The sequence below is a fragment of the Salvelinus alpinus genome, chromosome 10 (genome assembly GCF_045679555.1).
Source record: "Salvelinus alpinus chromosome 10, SLU_Salpinus.1, whole genome shotgun sequence".
NCBI classification, from domain to species: domain Eukaryota; kingdom Metazoa; phylum Chordata; class Actinopteri; order Salmoniformes; family Salmonidae; genus Salvelinus; species Salvelinus alpinus.
The window spans coordinates 81,494,503-81,515,602 of NC_092095.1; the positions used below are offsets into that span (position 1 = coordinate 81,494,503).

General features: G+C 45.2%; 2 protein-coding genes across 19 annotated transcripts in view; one reads left to right on the plus strand and one right to left on the minus strand.

The window, feature by feature from the left end:
- Positions 1 to 568: 568 nt before the first annotated feature.
- On the minus strand, positions 569 to 19,664 carry blzf1 (basic leucine zipper nuclear factor 1). 18 transcript variants are annotated; one of them, XR_011666665.1, is made up of 8 exons: positions 19,517 to 19,664; positions 18,898 to 19,015; positions 18,203 to 18,714; positions 11,301 to 11,500; positions 10,429 to 10,557; positions 7,710 to 7,956; positions 4,393 to 7,610; positions 569 to 4,330 (listed from the first exon to the last, which is right to left on the minus strand). XR_011666665.1 is itself a non-coding variant. In XM_071330982.1 (7 exons), exons 2-7 carry the CDS (start codon positions 18,923 to 18,925, stop codon positions 7,416 to 7,418), a joined length of 1,311 nt encoding a protein of 436 aa, XP_071187083.1. In that variant the 5' UTR covers positions 18,926 to 19,015; positions 19,517 to 19,664; the 3' UTR covers positions 569 to 7,415. The 18 variants fall into 18 exon arrangements, 12 of the variants coding, with proteins under 12 accessions (XP_071187083.1, XP_071187092.1, XP_071187086.1 ...); XR_011666668.1 differs by having other exon boundaries at positions 569 to 3,894; positions 4,023 to 7,610; XR_011666666.1 differs by having other exon boundaries at positions 569 to 3,956; positions 4,023 to 7,610.
- A 119-nt stretch (positions 19,665 to 19,783) lies between these two features.
- The window catches only part of ercc5 (excision repair cross-complementation group 5), an 18,880-nt gene continuing 17,563 nt past the window's right edge, over positions 19,784 to 21,100 (plus strand). Inside the window, exons 1-4 of the mRNA XM_071330977.1 lie at positions 19,784 to 19,899; positions 20,004 to 20,109; positions 20,356 to 20,531; positions 20,799 to 20,914. Coding sequence (XP_071187078.1) covers positions 20,022 to 20,109; positions 20,356 to 20,531; positions 20,799 to 20,914 — 380 coding nt within the window. The 5' untranslated portion in view covers positions 19,784 to 19,899; positions 20,004 to 20,021. The remainder of the gene's footprint in view (positions 19,900 to 20,003; positions 20,110 to 20,355; positions 20,532 to 20,798; positions 20,915 to 21,100) is intronic.

Sequence of the window (21,100 nt, forward strand, 5' to 3'; positions counted from 1 at the left end):
TCAGATAATTTAATGTTCATTTCTCTACCATAAGCCACCTCCAACATCGCTCCCTCCATGCGTCCAACCGGCCTCACAACCGTAGAGACCACCTGTAACCACGCCGGCCCAGGACCTCCACATCCGGCTTCTTCACCTGCAGGGGGGGGGGTGCTGAGGAGTATTCCTGTTTGTAGTGTAGCCATTTTGTGGGGGAAAACTATTTCTGATTGGTTGGGCCTGGCTGCCCAGTAGGTGGGTCTGACTCCCCAGTGGGTGGGCCGATGCCCTCCCAGGCCCACCCATGGCTTGCGGACCTGCCCAGTCATGTGAAATCCATAGATTAGGGCCCTAATGAATTAATTTAAATTGACTGATGTCCTTATAAACTGTAACTCAGTAAAATCTTTGAAAATGTTTGCATTTATATATTTTTTGTTCAGTATATTTTTAACCACAAAATATTAATGTCACTATATTGTCTAGCTGAACTACAGTTTTAAGTTAAAAAACCATTTACTCCAGTTTAACTTCCGTTCCTCCTGTATTCAAGAGTTATGAGTTGGACAGATTCTCACTAAACAGGAAATAGATTTAACAAATCTTTAATTTTTTGGTCTCTGACATGAAGGAATTTAGAAAAAATCTTTACAAAGAGAAAATGGTCAACGACAACAACCGTTACACAAAAAAAACATTAATCTTATTTATACATTCATCTACTTGTCTACTTGTTTTCAGTCTCTTCATTGGGAAGATACTGCCTTCAGAAAGTACAGTATTCATACCCTTTTGACCTGAATTCAAAATGGATTAAATGTATATATTTTTTCTCACCCATCTACACACAATACTTGTAATAATGACAAAGTGAAAATGTGTTTAGACATTTTTGCAAATGTGTTGAAAATGAAACAGCTGAAATACCTTATGTATTCACACACCTTAAACACAAGGTCAAATCACCACTGTTGTGTTGTGGCCAAGACAGTAGATGTTCCTGAATAGATAGTTTAGACTTAAATCTACTTGAACATCTATGGAAAGACTTAAAAATGGTTGCCTAGCAATGATCAACAACCAATTTACCAGAGTGTGAATCATTCTCAACCTTCTACACACAATAACCCCATAATGACATTGAAATGATGTTTTTAACATGAAAACATGTTTGGTCAATACCTTAATGGTCAATACTTTGGATAAGCACCTTTGGCAGCGATTAAAGCTGCTAGTCTTTCTGGGTAAGTCTCTTAAGATCTTTCCACACCTGGATTGTACAACATTTGCCCATTTATTCTTTTCTAAATTATTCAAGCTCTGTCAAATTGGTTGTTGATCATTGCTAGGCAACTATCTTCACGTCTTGACATAGATTCTGAAGTAGATTTTGGTCAACAGTAACCCGGCCACTCAGGAACATTCACTGTCTTCTTAGTAAGTAACTCCAGTGTAGATTTGGCCTTGTGTTTTAGGTTTATTGTCCTGCTGAAAGGTGAACTCCTCTCCCAGTGTCTGGTGGAAAGCAGACTGAACCAGGTTTTCCTCTAGGATTCTTCCTGTGCTTAGCTCCAGTCCATTTTTTTTATGCTGAAAAACTCCCTAGTCCTTAACGATTACAAGCATACCCATAACATGATGCAGCCACCACTATGCTTGAAACTATGGAGAGTGGTATTCCGTAATGTGTTGTATTGAATTTGCCCCAAACACAACACTTTGTATTCAGGACAAAAAGTTGATTTCTTTACATTTTTTTGCAGTATTACTTTAGTGCCTTGTTGCAAACAGGATGCATGTTTTGGAATATTTTTATTCTGTACAGGCTTCCTTCTTTTCATTCTGTCATTTAGATTAGTATTGTGGAGTAACTACAATGTTGTTGATCCATCCTCAGTTTTCTCCTATCACAGCCATTAAACTCTGTTTTAAAGTCTCATGGTGAAATCACTGAGTGGTTTCCTTCCTCTTCGGCAACTGAGTTAGGAAGGACGCCTGTATCTTTGTGGTGACTGGGTGTATTGATACACCATCCAAAGCGTAATTAATAACTTCACCACGCTCAAAGGGATATTACATTTTTACCCATCTACCAACAGGTGCCCTTCTTTGCGAGGCATTGGAAAACCTCCCTGGTCTTTGTGGTTGAATCTGTGTTTGAAATTCACTTCTCTACTGAGGAACCTTACGATAATATAGAGATGAGGTAGTCATTAGAAAATCATGTTCAACACTATTACTGCACACAGTGAGAGTCCGTGCAACTTATGTGACTCGTTAAGCACATTCTTACTCCTGAACTTATTTAAGCCACAACGAAGGGGTTGAATAGTCCAGCCAGTAACTGAAAGGTTGCTGGATTGAATCCCCAGAGCTGACAAGGTAATAATCTGTCGTTCTGCCTTTGAGCAAGGCAGTTAACCCACTGTTCCCCGGGGCCCTGAGCAAGGCAGTTAACCCACTGTTCCCCGGGGCCCTGAGCAAGTCAGTTAACCCACTGTTCCCCGGGGCCCTGAGCAAGGCAGTTAACCCACTGCTCCCCGGGCGCCAAAGACGTGGATGTCGATTACGGCAGCCACCCCCCCCCCCCCGCACCTCTCTGATTCAGAGGGGTGGGGTTTAATGAGGAAGACACATTTCAGTTCAATGCATTCAGTTGTACAACTGACTAGGTATCCCCCATTTCCCTTATTGACTCGACATTTCAGCTTTTCATTTTTTATTAATTTGTAAACATTTCTGAAAACATAATTCCACGTTGACATTATAGAGTATTGTGTGTAGGACAGTGACCAAAAAAATAAATGTAATCAATTTTAAATTCAGGCTGTAACAACAACAAAATGTGGACAAAGTCAAGGGGTGTGAACACTTCCTGAAGGCACTTTAACCTTTCCACACAAATATAGATCTAATATCATTGGGTATCAGATGATTTCTAATCAAATCTCCCTGGACAGCAGATACAATGCCTTTCTGCCTCATCCCAGTGCAAACTGCCGAGACAGCAACAGCTTCATGTAACTTCCCCACTGCAAAGGATCCCGATTCAAACAGAACAGAGATACCTTTGAATATGTAGGGAACCTTTTACCTTTCAACTAAAAACCTGTCTGTCTGCAACAACCTCTGACCATAGTCCTGCCTCTCCTGTTTCTCCACATCTACAACCTGTCTGTCTGTCTGCAACAACCTCTGACCATAGTCCTGCCTCTCCTGTTTCTCCACATCTACAACCTGTCTGTCTGTCTGCAACAACCTCTGACCATAGTCCAGCCTCTCCTGTTTCTCCACATCTACAACCTGTCTGTCTGCAACAACCTCTGACCATAGTCCTGCCTCTCCTGTTTCTCCACATCTACAACCTGTCTGTCTGTCTGTAACAACCTCTGACCATAGTCCTGCCTCTCCTGTTTCTCCACATCTACAACCTGTCTGTCTGTCTGCAACAACCTCTGACCATAGTCCTGCCTCTCCTGTTTCTCCACATCTACAACCTGTCTGTCTGTCTGCAACAACCTCTGACCATAGTCCTGCCTCTCCTGTTTCTCCACATCTACAACCTGTCTGTCTGTCTGCAACAACCTCTGACCATAGTCCTGCCTCTCCTGTTTCTCCACATCTACAACCTGTCTGTCTGTCTGCAACAACCTCTGACCATAGTCCTGCCTCTCCTGTTTCTCCACATCTACAACCTGTCTGTCTGTCTGCAACAACCTCTGACCCTAGTCCTGCCTCTCCTGTTTCTCCACATCTACAACCTGTCTGTCTGTCTGCAACAACCTCTGACCATAGTCCTGCCTCTTCTGTTTCTCCACATCTACAACCTGTCTGTCTGTCTGCAACAACCTCTGACCATAGTCCTGCCTCTCCTGTTTCTCCACATCTACAACCTGTCTGTCTGTCTGCAACAACCTCTGACCATAGTCCAGCCTCTCCTGTTTCTCCACATCTACAACCTGTCTGTCTGCAACAACCTCTGACCATAGTCCAGCCTCTCCTGTTTCTCCACATCTACAACCTGTCTGTCTGTCTTCAACAACCTCTGACCATAGTCCTGCCTCTCCTGTTTCTCCACATCTACAACCTGTCTGTCTGTCTGCAACAACCTCTGACCATAGTCCTGCCTCTCCTGTTTCTCCACATCTACAACCTGTCTGTCTGTCTGCAACAACCTCTGACCATAGTCCTGCCTCTCCTGTTTCTCCACATCTACAACCTGTCTGTCTGTCTGCAACAACCTCTGACCATAGTCCTGCCTCTCCTGTTTCTCCACATCTACAACCTGTCTGTCTGCAACAACCTCTGACCATAGTCCTGCCTCTCCTGTTTCTCCACATCTACAACCTGTCTGTCTGTCTGCAACAACCTCTGACCATAGTCCTGCATCTCCTGTTTCTCCACATCTACAACCTGTCTGTCTGCAACAACCTCTGACCATAGTCCTGCCTCTCCTGTTTCTCCACATCTACAACCTGTCTGTCTGTCTGCAACAACCTCTGACCATAGTCCTGCCTCTCCTGTTTCTCCACATCTACAACCTGTCTGTCTGTCTGCAACAACCTCTGACCATAGTCCTGCCTCTCCTGTTTCTCCACATCTACAACCTGTCTGTCTGTCTGCAACAACCTCTGACCACATCTACAATAGTTCTCAGATCAATTCAATAAATATAACTCAGAATAAAAACCTGATGGTGAATCATACTGCTGGGGCGGCAGGAAGCCTAGTGGTTAGAGTGGAGGGGCGGCAGGAAGCCTAGTGGTTAGAGTGGAGGGGCGGCAGGAAGCCTAGTGGTTAGAGTGGAGGGGCGGCAGGAAGCCTAGTGGTTAGAGTGGAGGGGCGGCAGGAAGCCTAGTGGTTAGAGTGGAGGGGCGGCAGGAAGCCTAGTGGTTAGAGTGGAGGGGCGGCAGGAAGCCTAGTGGTTAGAGTGGAGGGGCGGCAGGAAAGCCTAGTGGTTAGAGTGGAGGGGCGGCAGGAAGCCTAGTGGTTAGAGTGGAGGGGCGGCAGGAAGCCTAGTGGTTAGAGTGGAGGGGTGGCAGGTAGCCTAGTGGTTAGAGTGGAGGGGCGGCAGGAAGCCTAGTGGTTAGAGTGGAGGGGCGGCAGGTCGCCTAGTGGTTAGAGTGGAGGGGCGGCAGGAAGCCTAGTGGTTAGAGTGGAGGGGTGGCAGGTAGCCTAGTGGTTAGAGTGGAGGGGCGGCAGGTAGCCTAGTGGTTAGAGCGTTGGGCCAGTAACCGAAAGGTTGATGGATCGAATCTCCGAGCTGAACAAGGTAAAAAATCTGTCGTTCTGCCCAGGTAGGCCGTCATTGTAAATAAGAATTTGACTTGCCTAGTTAAATAAAGGTTTAAAAATAATAATAACATCATTGAGGAGTGTTTTTCTATATACATTATATTTATTTTGATAAATACCACCTTAGCCTGAGTTCAAGTCTTCAGCAGTGTTCTCTCAATAGATGCTGTCTCTAACACTGAGGTCATCATGACTCACTAGTCTTCAGCAGGGTTCTCTCAATAGATGCTGTCTCTAACACTGAGGGCATCATGACGTCATGACTCACTAGTCTTCAGCAGTGTTCTCTCAATAGATGCTGTCTCTAACACTGAGGGCATCATGACTCACTAGTCTAGATGCTGTCTCTAACACTGAGGGCATCATGACTCACTAGTCTTCAGCAGGGTTCTCTCAATAGATGCTGTCTCTAACACTGAGGGCATCATGACGTCATGACTCACTAGTCTTCAGCAGTGTTCTCTCAATAGATGCTGTCTCTAACACTGAGGTCATCATGACTCACTAGTCTTCAGCAGTGTTCTCTCAATAGATGCTGTCTCTAACACTGAGGGCATCATGACTCACTAGCTAAAAGCTAGTCCCAACAGTTTTAAAATGTTTCCTTTCCTCATCTCCCTCCCTTATGAATGACCGTCTAATGTCAGGTCTGGTGTAACCTTCTCTCAAAGAGTTAGACAACCAGGTGAGGGGAGTTCCTTACTAATTAGTAACCTAGACAACCAGGTGAGGGAAGTTCCTTACTAATTAGTAACCTAGACAACCAGGTGAGGGGAGTTCCTTACTAATTGGTAACTTAGACAACCAGGTGAGGGGAGTTCCTTACTAATTAGTAACCTAGACAACCAGGTGAGGGGAGTTCCTTACTAATTAGTAACCTAGACAACCAGGTGAGGGGAGTTCCTTACTAATTAGTAACCTAGACAACCAGGTGAGGGGAGTTCCTTACTAATTAGTAACTTAGACAACCAGGTGAGGGGAGTTCCTTACTAATTAGTAACCTAGACAACCAGGTGAGGGGAGTTCCTTACTAATTAGTAACCTAGACAACCAGGTGAGGGCAGTTCCTTACTAATTAGTAACCTAGACAACCAGGTGAGGGGAGTTCCTTACTAATTAGTAACCTAGACAACCAGGTGAGGGGAATTCCTTACTAATTAGTAACCTAGACAACCAGGTGAGGGGAGTTCCTTACTAATTAGTAACCTAGACAACCAGGTGAGGGCAGTTCCTTACTAATTAGTAACTTAGACAACCAGGTGAGGGGAGTTCCTTACTAATGAGTAACCTAGACAACCAGGTGAGGGGAGTTCCTTACAAATTAGTAACCTAGACAACCAGGTGAGGGGAGTTCCTTACTAATTAGTAACCTAGACAACCAGGTGAGGGGAGTTCCTTACTAATTAGTAACCTAGACAACCAGGTGAGGGGAGTTCCTTACTAATTAGTAACCTAGACAACCAGGTGAGGGCAGTTCCTTACTAATTAGTAACCTAGACAACCAGGTGAGGGGAGTTCCTTACTAATTAGTAACCTAGACAACCAGGTGAGGGCAGTTCCTTACTAATTAGTAACCTAGACAACCAGGTGAGGGGAGTTCCTTACTAATTAGTAACCTAGACAACCAGGTGAGGGCAGTTCCTTACTAATTAGTTACCTAGACAACCAGGTGAGGGGAGTTCCTTACTAATTAGTAACCTAGACAACCAGGTGAGGGGAGTTCCTTTTAAATGAGTGACCTCAATTCATCAGTCAAGTACAGGGAAGGATCAAAAACCCACAGACACTCGGCCGTCCATGGAATGACTTTGACACGTGTTATATCATTTTGACCATATTATTTTGGGGCAGCCCAAATTATTCTAAGATGAGTACTTTTCCGAACTCACTTCCTTGTTTAAATCACTTGCTCTGCTCACGTTCTGAAGCCCACAACGTAGTGGGAGGTTCTAAGGGTTATGAGACGGTGATGGACTGAGAGATCAGCCAATTAAAACCGGCGGTTGTTTCGTCCGCTTCTGCCATACTTCCAGTCAAGTCCCGTTCTGAGGCCGCTGTGGGAACCAGACGGTTCGACGGAGAGAGAGAGACGACTGGTGTTCCTGTCCAGGTTAAAGGTCACGACCCCTGCCCTCTGACCCCTAGAGTACCAGGATGTCTCCGCTGCAGCGCTCGCAGCAGTTGAAGGTAATGTTCTCATAGCGCGTGTAAGGGTGGAACCGGCCAATGCTCTTCTTATTGGTCAGGAAGGCCGAGGGGGAGGAGTCAGAGATAGAGAGTGGGGAGGTTTCTTCCTCGTTGTCTGAACAGGAAATAGGGTCCAGGATCTTCAACACCTGAGAAGGGAGGGGGGAGAGAGAGAGAAAGAGTGAGGGGGTTTCTGGATAGAGGCCAGTGTGAGTGTCCTGCTAGGGGGTCCGTACTCTACTTCCTACCTTCTCGGCCATCTTCTCAGCAGGCGTGTGTGAGGTGTTCGGGAGCTCCGAGGCCTGTCTTCCTTTCCCCAGCACGGCTCCACTGCTGCTCCCTACAGGCCCTACCGAACCCAGCAGGCGGGAGTTGATGGCTTCTGCCAGCTTGTGATTGGCTAGAGCTAGTTCTCCCGTGCTGAGTGGCTGGGCACTGGGGTAGTAGGTCTGCTGTCGACCCCACTGGAGAGAGACCAGCAGCTGCTCCAGAGACCTGGGAGAGACAAAACACAAACACATAATCTATATCGCTGGTAATGTGGTGTGTATCTCAGTAACTCTATGTTCCTATGTGAAGCACAGAAGTCCGACTGTACCTGTGGGTTAGCATCATGTCTGTGTGTTTTAACTGAACACCAGGTCATATATCAGTGTTAGCATCATGTCTGTGTGTTTTAACTGAGCACCAGGTCATATATCAGTGTTGTACCTGTGGGTTAACATCTTGTCTGTGTGTTTTAACTGAGCACCAGGTCATATATCAGTGTTAGCATCATGTCTGTGTGTTTTAACTGAGCACCAGGTCATATATCAGTGTTGTACCTGTGGGTTAGCATCATGTCTGTGTGTTTTAACTGAACACCAGGTCATATATCAGTGTTGTACCTGTGGGTTAGCATCATGTCTGTGTGTTTTAACTGAGCACCAGGTCATATATCAGTGTTAGCATCATGTCTGTGTGTTTTAACTGAGCACCAGGTCATATATCAGGGTTAGCATCATGTCTGTGTGTTTTAACTGAGCACCAGGTCATATATCAGTGTTAGCATCATGTCTGTGTGTTTTAACTGAGCACCAGGTCATATATCAGGGTTAGCATCATGTCTGTGTGTTTTAACTGAGCACCAGGTCATATATCAGTGTTAGCATCATGTCTGTGTGTTTTAACTGAGCACCAGGTCATATATCAGTGTTGTACCTGTGGGTTAACATCATGTCTGTGTGTTTTAACTGAACACCAGGTCATATATCAGTGTTAGCATCATGTCTGTGTGTTTTAACTGAGCACCAGGTCATATATCAGTGTTGTACCTGTGGGTTAACATCATGTCTGTGTGTTTTAACTGAGCACCAGGTCATATATCAGTGTTGTACCTGTGGGTTAACATCATGTCTGTGTGTTTTAACTGAGCATCAGGTCATATATCAGGGTTAGCATCATGTCTGTGTGTTTTAACTGAGCACCAGGTCATATATCAGTGTTAGCATCATGTCTGCGTGTTTTAACTGAGCACCAGGTCATATATCAGTGTTAGCATCATGTCTGTGTGTTTTAACTGAGCACCAGGTCATATATCAGGGTTAGCATCATGTCTGTGTGTTTTAACTGAGCACCAGGTCATATATCAGTGTTAGCATCATGTCTGTGTGTTTTAACTGAGCACCAGGTCATATATCAGTGTTAGCATCATGTCTGTGTGTTTTAACTGAGCACCAGGTCATATATCAGTGTTAGCATCATGTCTGCGTGTTTTAACTGAGCACCAGGTCATATATCAGGGTTAGCATCATGTCTGTGTGTTTTAACTGAACACCAGGTCATATATCAGGGTTAGCATCATGTCTGTGTGTTTTAACTGAGCACCAGGTCATATATTAGTGTTGTACCTGTGTGTTAGCATCATGTCTGTGTGTTTTAACTGAGCACCAGGTCATATATCAGGATTAGCATCATGTCTGTGTGTGTTAACTGAGCACCAGGTCATATATCAGTGTTAGCATCATGTCTGTGTGTTTTAACTGAGCACCAGGTCATATATCAGGGTTAGCATCATGTCTGTGTGTTTTAACTGAGCACCAGGTCATATATCAGTGTTAGCATCATGTCTGTGTGTTTTAACTGAGCACCAGGTCATATATCAGTGTTGTACCTGTGGGTTAGCATCATGTCTGTGTGTTTTAACTGAGCACCAGGTCATATATCAGTGTTAGCATCATGTCTGTGTGTTATAACTGAGCACCAAGTCATATATCATAGTTAGCATCATGTCTGTGTGTTTTAACTGAGCACCAGGTCATATATCAGTGTTGTACCTGTGGGTTAGCATCATGTCTGTGTGTTTTAACTGAACACCAGGTCATATATCAGTGTTAGCATCATGTCTGTGTGTTTTAACTGAACACCAGGTCATATATCAGTGTTAGCATCATGTCTGTGTGTTTTAACTGAACACCAGGTCATATATCAGTGTTAGCATCATGTCTGTGTGTTTTAACTGAGCACCAGGTCATATATCAGTGTTGTACCTGTGGGTTAACATCATGTCTGTGTGTTTTAATTGAACACCAGGTCATATATCAGGGTTAGCATCATGTCTGTGTGTTTTAACTGAGCACCAGGTCATATATCAGTGTTAGCATCATGTCTGTGTGTTATAACTGAGCACCAGGTCATATATCAGTGTTAGCATCATGTCTGTGTGTTTTAACTGAGCACCAGGTCATATATCAGTGTTAGCATCATGTCTGTGTGTTTTAACTGAGCACCAGGTCATATATCAGTGTTAGCATCATGTCTGTGTGTTTTAACTGAGCACCAGGTCATATATCAGTGTTGTACCTGTGGGTTAACATCATGTCTGTGTGTTTTAACTGAGCACCAGGTCATATATCAGTGTTGTACCTGTGGGTTAGCATCATGTCTGTGTGTTTTAACTGAGCACCAGGTCATATATCAGTGTTGTACCTGTGGGTTAGCATCATGTCTCTGGAGAACTCGTCTCTCTCACTCAGCAGGTCTGTGATGGCGCTCTGAGCCTCTCTGGTCTGGTGCTGGAGAGAAACCCTGGCATTGGTCAGCTCCTCCGCCATCACTCTGGAAGAGATACCACACACACACACACAACAGTCAGTTAATACACACTGACACACACACACACACACACTCTCCTTCCCTCCGTCACCCCTCACCCCTACCTGGAAGCCAGGAACTTGCTCCTCCAGACATCACTCTTGAAGAGATACCACACACACACAACAGTCAGTTAATACACACACACACACACACACACACACACACACACACACTCTCCTTCCCTCCGTCACCTCTACCTGGACGCCAGGAACTTGCTCCTCCAGACATCACTCTTGAAGAGATACCACACACACAACAGTAAGTTAATACACACTGACACACACACACACACACTCCTTCCCTCCGTCACCCCTACCTGGACGCCAGGAACTTGCTCCTCAAGACATCACTCTTGAAGAGATACCATACACACAACAGTAAGTTAATACACACTGACACACACACACACACACTCTCCTTCCCTCCGTCACCCCTACCTGGACGCCAGGAACTTGCTCCTCCAGACATCACATGGTATAGACACCACACACACACACTCCTTCCCTCCGTCACCCCTCCCCCCTACCTGGACGCCAGGAACTTGCTCCTCCAGACATCACATGGTATAGACACCACACACACACACTCCTTCCCTCCGTCACCCCTCCCCCCTACCTGGACGCCAGGAACTTGCTCCTCCAGACATCACATGGTATAGACACCACACACACACACTCCTTCCCTCCGTCACCCCTCCCCCCTACCTGGACGCCAGGAACTTGCTCCTCCAGACATCACATTGTATAGACATGCGCTCCAGCTGTTCTACTATGGAGGCCCGGCTGCGACCCAGAGCCTCGTTCTCTAAGATCAGCTGGTTCTTCTCTCTGGCCAGACGCTCAAAGTGGTACTGCAGGTCATCACCTACAGAGGCGACCAGCAGCTTCTTCAACTCTCTGTTCACCTGTAGGGGAATACAGAGTTCAGTTGGTTCAAATATGGACCAAAGTACTGTATTTCATGTGCCAATAGATTCTTAAAGCAGAAGTACTAATCCTTATTTTATCGGGACAAAGGCAAGGGCTGAAAACTCAGGATTCAGATTAACTCCTACAGTCACTGAACAAAACTCAGGATCCAGATTAACTCTTACAGTCACTGAACAAAACTCAGGATCCAGATTAACTCCTACAGTCACTGAACAAAACTCAGGATCCAGATTAACTCTTACAGTCACTGAACAAAACTCAGGATCCAGATTAACTCTTACAGTCACTGAACAAAACTCAGGATCCAGATTAACTCCGACAGTCACTGAACTCAGGATCCAGATTAACTCCTTCAGTCACTGAACAAAACTCAGGATCCAGAATAACTCCTTCAGTCACTGAACAAAACTCAGGATTCAGATTAACTCTTACAGTCACTGAACAAAACTCAGGATCCAGATTAACTCTTACAGTCACTGAACTCAGGATTCAGATTAACTCTTACAGTCACTGAACAAAACTCAGGATCCAGATTAACTCCAACAGTCACTGAACAAAACTCAGGATCCAGATTAACTCTTACAGTCACTGAACAAAACTCAGGATCCAGATTAACTCCTACAGTCACTGAACAAAACTCAGGATCCAGATTAACTCTTACAGTCACTGAACAAAACTCAGGATCCAGATTAACTCCTACAGTCACTGAACAAAACTCAGGATCCAGATTAACTCTTACAGTCACTGAACAAAACTCAGGATCCAGATTAACTCCTACAGTCACTGAACTCAGGATCCAGATTAACTCCTACAGTCACTGAACAAAACTCAGGATCCAGATTAACTCTTACAGTCACTGAACAAAACTCAGGATCCAGATTAACTCCTACAGTCACTGAACAATTCCAAATAATGTGTTTAATAGCGTTAAAGGCCCAAATGCAGCCGTTTTTATCTCAATATCAAATCATTTCTGGGGAACAATTAAGGTCCTGACCGTGATTATTTAACCATTTTTAATTGAAGACAAACAAAAATAGCTTCTTAGCTAAGAGTAATTTCTCAAGCAAGAATTTAGTTAGGACTGTCTGGGAGTGGTCTGAATGGTGAAGGGAAAACTGAAAACTAGCTGTTATTGGCTGAAAGGTTTGGAACTCTTTCTTATTGGTCTATTAAATTATTGGTCTGCCAAACCTCAACCCCACCAAAACAGGCAGAAATTTCAGCAAGTCTTTTCAAATAGCTCTTACACTAAAAGGGCCTTATCATCATTTTCACAGTAGTACTCCAAACTCAGTGTGGAAATATATATAAAACACAGTCATTTGATGTTTTTGATGGCACTGGGCCTTTACGGTAACTCATTTACCCACCTCAGTCTCTACATGGAGCTGGTTGAGGAGTCCCTAACTAACTATATCAGTATAACTCATTTACCCACCTCAGTCTCTACATGGAGCTGGTTGAGGAGCCCCTAACTAACTATATCAGTATAACTCATTTACCCACCTCAGTCTGTACGTGGAGCTGTTTGAGGAGCCCCTAACTAACTATATCAGTATAACTCATTTACCCACCTCAGTCTCTACATGGCGCTGGTTGAGGAGCCCCTAACTAACTATATCAGTATAACTCATTTACCCACCTCAGTCTGTACGTGGAGCTGGTTGAGGAGCCCCTAACTAACTATATCAGTATAACTCATTTACCCACCTCAGTCTCTATATGGAGCTGGCTGAGGAGCCCCTAACTAACTATATCAGTATAACTCATTTACCCACCTCAGTCTGCACGTGGAGCTGGTTGAGGAGCCCCTAACTAACTATATCAGTATAACTCATTTACCCACCTCAGTCTCTACATGGCGCTGGTTGAGGAGTCCCTAACTAACTATATCAGTATAACTCATTTACCCACCTCAGTCTCTACATGGAGCTGGTTGAGGAGCCCCTAACTAACTATATCAGTATAACTCATTTACCCACCTCAGTCTCTACGTGGAGCTGGTTGAGGAGCCCCTAACTAACTATATCAGTATAACTCATTTACCCACCTCAGTCTGCACGTGGAGCTGGTTGAGGAGCCCCTAACTAACTATATCAGTATAACTCATTTACCCACCTCAGTCTCTACATGGAGCTGGTTGAGGAGTCTCTAACTAACTATATCAGTATAACTCATTTACCCACCTCAGTCTGCACGTGGCGCTGGTTGAGGAGTCCCTAACTAACTATATCAGTATAACTCATTTACCCACCTCAGTCTCTACATGGAGCTGGTTGAGGAGCCCCTAACTAACTATATCAGTATAACTCATTTACCCACCTCAGTCTCTACATGGAGCTGGTTGAGGAGTCCCTAACTAACTATATCAGTATAACTCATTTACCCACCTCAGTCTCTACATGGAGCTGGTTGAGGAGCCCCTAACTAACTATATCAGTATAACTCATTTACCCACCTCAGTCTCTATATGGAGCTGGTTGAGGAGCCCCTAACTAACTATATCAGTATAACTCATTTACCCACCTCAGTCTGCACGTGGAGCTGGCTGAGGAGCCCCTAACTAACTATATCAGTATAACTCATTTACCCACCTCAGTCTCTACATGGAGCTGGTTGAGGAGTTCCTAACTAACTATATCAGTATAACTCATTTACCCACCTCAGTCTCTACATGGAGCTGGTTGAGGAGCCCCTAACTGACTATATCAGTATAACTCATTTACCCACCTCAGTCTCTACATGGAGCTGGTTGAGGAGTCCCTAACTAACTATATCAGTATAACTCATTTACCCACCTCAGTCTGTACATGGAGCTGGTTGAGGAGCCCCTAACTAACTATATCAGTATAACTCATTTACCCACCTCAGTCTCTACATGGCGCTGGTTGAGGAGTCCCTAACTAACTATATCAGTATAACTCATTTACCCACCTCAGTCTCTACATGGAGCTGGTTGAGGAGTCCCTAACTAACTATATCAGTATAACTCATTTACCCACCTCAGTCTCTACATGGAGCTGGTTGAGGAGTCCCTAACTAACTATATCAGTATAACTCATTTACCCACCTCAGTCTGTACATGGAGCTGGTTGAGGAGCCCCTAACTAACTATATCAGTATAACTCATTTACCCACCTCAGTCTCTACATGGCGCTGGTTGAGGAGTCCCTAACTAACTATATCAGTATAACTCATTTACCCACCTCAGTCTCTACATGGAGCTGGTTGAGGAGTCCCTAACTAACTATATCAGTATAACTCATTTACCCACCTCAGTCTCTACATGGAGCTGGTTGAGGAGTCCCTAACTAACTATATCAGTATAACTCATTTACCCACCTCAGTCTCTACATGGAGCTGGTTGAGGAGCCCCTAACTAACTATATCAGTATAACTCATTTACCCACCTCAGTCTCTATATGGAGCTGGTTGAGGAGCCCCTAACTAACTATATCAGTATAACTCATTTACCCACCTCAGTCTGCACGTGGAGCTGGCTGAGGAGCCCCTAACTAACTATATCAGTATAACTCATTTACCCACCTCAGTCTCTACATGGAGCTGGTTGAGGAGTTCCTAACTAACTATATCAGTAAAACTCATTCACCCACCTCAGTCTCTACATGGAGCTGGTTGAGGAGCCCCTAACTAACTATATCAGTATAACTCATTTACCCACCTCAGTCTCTACATGGAGCTGGTTGAGGAGCCCCTAACTAACTATATCAGTATAACTCATTTACCCACCTCAGTCTCTACATGGAGCTGGTTGAGGAGCCCCTAACTAACTATATCAGTATAACTCATTTACCCACCTCAGTCTCTACATGGAGCTGGTTGAGGAGCCCCTAACTAACTATATCAGTATAACTCATTTACCCACCTCAGTCTCTACATGGAGCTGGTTGAGGAGCCCCTAACTAACTATATCAGTATAACTCATTTACCCACCTCAGTCTCTACATGGAGCTGGTTGAGGAGCCCCTAACTAACTATATCAGTATAACTCATTTACCCACCTCAGTCTCTACATGGAGCTGGTTGAGGAGTCCCTAACTAACTATATCAGTATAACTCATTTACCCACCTCAGTCTCTACATGGAGCTGGTTGAGGAGTCCCTAACTGACTATATCAGTATAACTCATTTACCCACCTCAGTCTGCACGTGGAGCTGGTTGAGGAGCCCCTAACTAACTATATCAGTATAACTCATTTACCCACCTCAGTCTGCACGTGGAGCTGGTTGAGGAGCCCCTAACTAACTATATCAGTATAACTCATTTACCCACCTCAGTCTCTACATGGAGCTGGTTGAGGAGCCCCTAACTAACTATATCAGTATAACTCATTTACCCACCTCAGTCTGTACGTGGAGCTGGTTGAGGAGCCCCTAACTAACTATATCAGTATAACTCATTTACCCACCTCAGTCTCTACATGGAGCTGGTTGAGGAGCCCCTAACTAACTATATCAGTATAACTCATTTACCCACCTCAGTCTGTACGTGGAGCTGGTTGAGGAGCCCCTAACTAACTATATCAGTATAACTCATTTACCCACCTCAGTCTCTACATGGAGCTGGTTGAGGAGCCCCTAACTAACTATATCAGTATAACTCATTTACCCACCTCAGTCTCTACATGGAGCTGGTTGAGGAGTCCCTAACTAACTATATCAGTATAACTCATTTACCCACCTCAGTCTCTACATGGAGCTGGTTGAGGAGTCCCTAACTAACTATATCAGTATAACTCATTTACCCACCTCAGTCTCTACATGGAGCTGGTTGAGGAGTCCCTAACTAACTATATCAGTATAACTCATTTACCCACCTCAGTCTGCACGTGGAGCTGGTTGAGGAGCCCCTAACTAACTATATCAGTATAACTCATTTACCCACCTCAGTCTCTATATGGAGCTGGTTGAGGAGTCCCTAACTAACTATATCAGTATAACTCATTTACCCACCTCAGTCTGCACGTGGAGCTGGTTGAGGAGCCCCTAACTAACTATATCAGTATAACTCATTTACCCACCTCAGTCTCTACATGGAGCTGGTTGAGGAGTCTCTAACTAACTATATCAGTATAACTCATTTACCCACCTCAGTCTGCACGTGGAGCTGGTTGAGGAGCCCCTAACTAACTATATCAGTATAACTCATTTACCCACCTCAGTCTCTACATGGAGCTGGTTGAGGAGTCCCTAACTAACTATATCAGTATAACTCATTTACCCACCTCAGTCTCTACATGGAGCTGGTTGAGGAGTCCCTAACTAACTATATCAGTATAACTCATTTACCCACCTCAGTCTCTACATGGAGCTGGTTGAGGAGCCCCTAACTAACTATATCAGTATAACTCATTTACCCACCTCAGTCTCTACATGGAGCTGGTTGAGGAGTCCCTAACTAACTATATCAGTATAACTCATTTACCCACCTCAGTCTCTACATGGAGCTGGTTGAGGAGTCCCTAACTAACTATATCAGTATAACTCATTTACCCACCTCAGTCTCTACATGGCGCTGGTTGAGGAGCCCCTAACTAACTATATCAGTATAACTCATTTACCCACCTCAGTCTCTACATGGAGCTGGTTGAGGAGTCCCTAACTAACTATATCAGTATAACTCATTTACCCACCTCAGTCTCTACATGGAGCTGGTTGAGGAGTCCCTAACTAACTATATCAGTATAACTCATTTACCCACCTCAGTCTCTACATGGAGCTGGTTGAGGAGTCCCTAACTAACTATATCAGTATAACTCATTTACCCACCTCAGTCTCTACGTGGAGCTGGTTGAGGAGTCCCTAACTAACTATATCAGTATAACTCATTTACCCACCTCAGTCTCTACATGGAGCTGGTTGAGGAGTCCCTAACTAACTATATCAGTATAACTCATTTACCCACCTCAGTCTGCACGTGGAGCTGGTTGAGGAGCCCCTAACTAACTATATCAGTATAACTCATTTACCCACCTCAGTCTCTACATGGAGCTGGTTGAGGAGCCCCTAACTAACTATATCAGTATAACTCATTTACCCACCTCAGTCTCTACGTGGAGCTGGTTGAGGAGCCCCTAACTAACTATATCAGTATAACTCATTTACCCACCTCAGTCTCTACATGGAGCTGGTTGAGGAGCCCCTAACTAACTATATCAGTATAACTCATTTACCCACCTCAGTCTGCACGTGGAGCTGGTTGAGGAGCCCCTAACTAACTATATCAGTATAACTCATTTACCCACCTCAGTCTCTACATGGAGCTGGTTGAGGAGCCCCTAACTAACTATATCAGTATAACTCATTTACCCACCTCAGTCTGCACGTGGAGCTGGTTGAGGAGCCCCTAACTAACTATATCAGTATAACTCATTTACCCACCTCAGTCTGCACGTGGAGCTGGTTGAGGAGTCCCTAACTAACTATATCAGTATAACTCATTTACCCACCTCAGTCTGCACGTGGAGCTGGTTGAGGAGCCCCTAACTAACTATATCAGTATAACTCATTTACCCACCTCAGTCTCTACGTGGAGCTGGTTGAGGAGCCCCTAACTAACTATATCAGTATAACTCATTTACCCACCTCAGTCTCTACATGGAGCTGGTTGAGGAGCCCCTAACTAACTATATCAGTATAACTCATTTACCCACCTCAGTCTGCACGTGGAGCTGGTTGAGGAGCCCCTCCTTGTCCTGCAGCAGTCTTCTCTCTGAATTCTGCAGCTTCTCCATGGCTCCTCTCAGGTCCTCCAGAGGAGGGGAGGGAGAGGGCGGCCGCTCCTCCATCTGCTGCCCAGCCCAGGCCTCTCCTTTCTCCTCAGCCGGACCCCCACTCCGGGTGATGGCGGCACGGGGAACAACGATCCTCACCGCCTCCACCACCATGCAGGCCTCTCGGGGAACCTTCCCCAGGTGGAGCACGCCGGGGGACCGGGGGCCAGACGGTGTGTCTCTGGGACTGGCTCTCTGCTGGGGGGTGGAGTGGGGGCTGTGCTGGAGGCTGGCGGGGGCAGGGTGCGTCGTCTTGGGACTGTGTTTGGGACTAGCTACCTTAAGTAGTGGCACCGAAGACAGAGGCATATCCACGACACCGATCTCCTTAGCGACTGGGGGCTTGTCTGTCTCCATGCCGTCGCCGGGGCCCCTGACTGGACGGACGGAACCTGAAACATGGCAAACATTCTGGAATGTTCTCTCTATCACCATCTTTCTCTCTCTCTCTCTCAATGTATTGACTGGATGAGTTATCAGGTCTCAACATCGCTTTGTGTGATTGGCTGAGAGGATGCAGGGGGGGGGGGGTGTAAACAACAGTCGGTGAAATGATAGGGGTGATAACGGCTTACCTCTGTCTGCTACTGCAGCGGTAGACATGATGGTAGAGAAAGTATTCACAACAGTCCAGTCAAATGACAGAGGGACAGGGCGGTGGATGACTTCCAGGATGGCAGTTAGATCTCTCTCCTGAAGACACACAAATATTGATTCTGAGTTAACCACCCTGTTGGACATGTTAATTAATAAAATAAAATAAGAAAGTAGCGAGAGAATATCGCACAGCTACTGTAACTAGCTAACGGACTTTTTCTGCTTTCAATTTGTTTTTAATATGTTTTGAATTGGTAAAATTAGAGTCAAAACAGCTGCCCTTTCCAACTAGTTGTTTACTTGGCTAGTTCAGTCTCTGGCTGAGCTCCAAGGCTAAAATAACTCACTACTTATCTGTGGATGAGCTTTAACAGCCCCGTCAGCACACGATCAACACCCAGCCGGTTAGATAAGGATATAAGAGAACGGAGTTCAACTTTCCTCAGCTAACAGTAACTGACAACAAAGCAAATCGAGTCGGGAACACCAAACCGTGCCCTGGACATAAACTTATAAACATTGTTAGCTAACATTAGCAGTGTAAAATGAGTGTAACGTAGAGATTAAAAAACGGTGTCAGAATAAACATGCACATACCTGTTAACCGAATAAAAATATTTCCTCTGTTAAATCTTCGTTGCCATCTTGTTTGTGTTCTCACCGACCGGACGCTGTTGGCATGGTGAACGTGTAGCGTGGAGGGGTTTCCGGCAGAAAACAGACTCTGAATCAGCTTGTACGATTTCTCATCGATAGTGGTGACAGTAAACAGATATCCCAAATCTGATTCACGATCAGTAAACGGAAGTTGAGACTACAGCGTTACAAAATGACCAAACCGTGGAATAATGCGGAACTATTATCCCCACTACAGTGTTCCACCGTAGGAAATAAAATATTGTTACACCCACAGAAGACAACTTTTTTTTTTGAGTACCGAAGATAATCAATTCTGGTTAAACTATTGTCCTCTAGTACAGGTGAGTTTGATAGCCACGTGTATGTATTTAAATCGAGCTTTTCAAATAGCTACTACGATATGGGCGATTTGCTATAGTCTTATTTTGATCTTTATGTTGTCTAGGTTGTCACTCGGAGAGCAATGGGGGTACACGGACTGTGGAAGCTGCTTGAGACCACCGGGAAGCCCATCAACCCCGAGACGCTCGAGGGCAAGATCCTGGCTGTCGGTATCCTTCTGGACATCACAAGGAGCCCCCCCCCTCTATCGCTCTCTTCAACTCTTTCTTTCTCTCTCCTTGTTCTTTACTTTTTTTTAAAAGTAGGGTTCCCTAATTCTTCCACTCAATCTCCCACCCATATCTACTGCATATCCCAGTCATAACATGTTGTGTGCTTGCATGTGTCTGCATCTTCCATAGAATTAGTGTCCAGTGTATCGTGCAGTAGAGATCCTTGACCTGTCCCTCTCCCAGACATCAGTATCTGGTTGAACCAGGCAGTGAAGGGTGTGAGAGACAGGGAGGGTAACAGTGTCGAGAACGCCCACCTCCTCACCCTGTTCCATCGCCTCTGTAAATTGCTCTTTTTCCGCATCAGACCTGTCTTCGTGTTCGATGGAGACGCACCTCTGATCAAGAAACAGACCCTGGTGTGTGTGTGTGTGTGTGTGTGTGTCTGTCTGTCTGTCTGTCTGTCTGTCTGTCTGTCTCTGTCTGTCTGTGCGTATGTCTCTGTCTGTCTGTCTGTCTGTCTGTCTGTGCGTATGTCTCTGTCTGTCTGTCTGTCTGTGCGTATGTCTCTGTCTGTCTGTCTGTCTGTCTGTCTGTCTGTCTGTCTGTCTGTGCGTATGTCTCTGTCTGTCTGTCTGTGCGTATGTCTCTGTCTGTCTGTCTGTTAACCCTGTGCTTCCCTCCAGGCCATCAGAAGACAGAGGAAGGAGGAGAAGACTATGGAGTCCAAACAGACCAATGACAAACTCCTCAAGACCTTCCTGAAGAGACAGGCCATCAAAGCTGCTCTGGGAGAGAGGAGGTGAGGAAGGGAGAGGAGGTGAGGAAGGGAGAGGAGGTGAGAGGAGGGGTGAGGAAGGGAGAGGCAGTGAGGAAGGGAGAGGAGGTGAGGAAGGGAGAGGAGGTGAGGAGGAGAGGAAGGGAAGGGAGAAGAGAGGAGAGGAGAGGAGAGGTGAGGTGAGGAAGGAAGAGGAGGAAGGCCATGACC

Bases quoted from the DNA above. Each gene is read 5' to 3' on its own strand.
- blzf1 (XM_071330981.1), bottom strand. From the start codon at position 4,620: ATGTGGTCAGAGGTTGTTGCAGACAGACAGACAGGTTGTAGATGTGGA. The intron at 4,269-4,392 runs GTTGTAGATGTG...TGTTGCAGACAG, and splicing joins AGGTTGTTGCAGACAGACAG to ACAGGTTGTAGATGTGGAGA. The intron at 3,745-3,806 runs GTTGTAGATGTG...GCAGACAGACAG, and splicing joins TGTTGCAGACAGACAGACAG to ACAGGTTGTAGATGTGGAGA.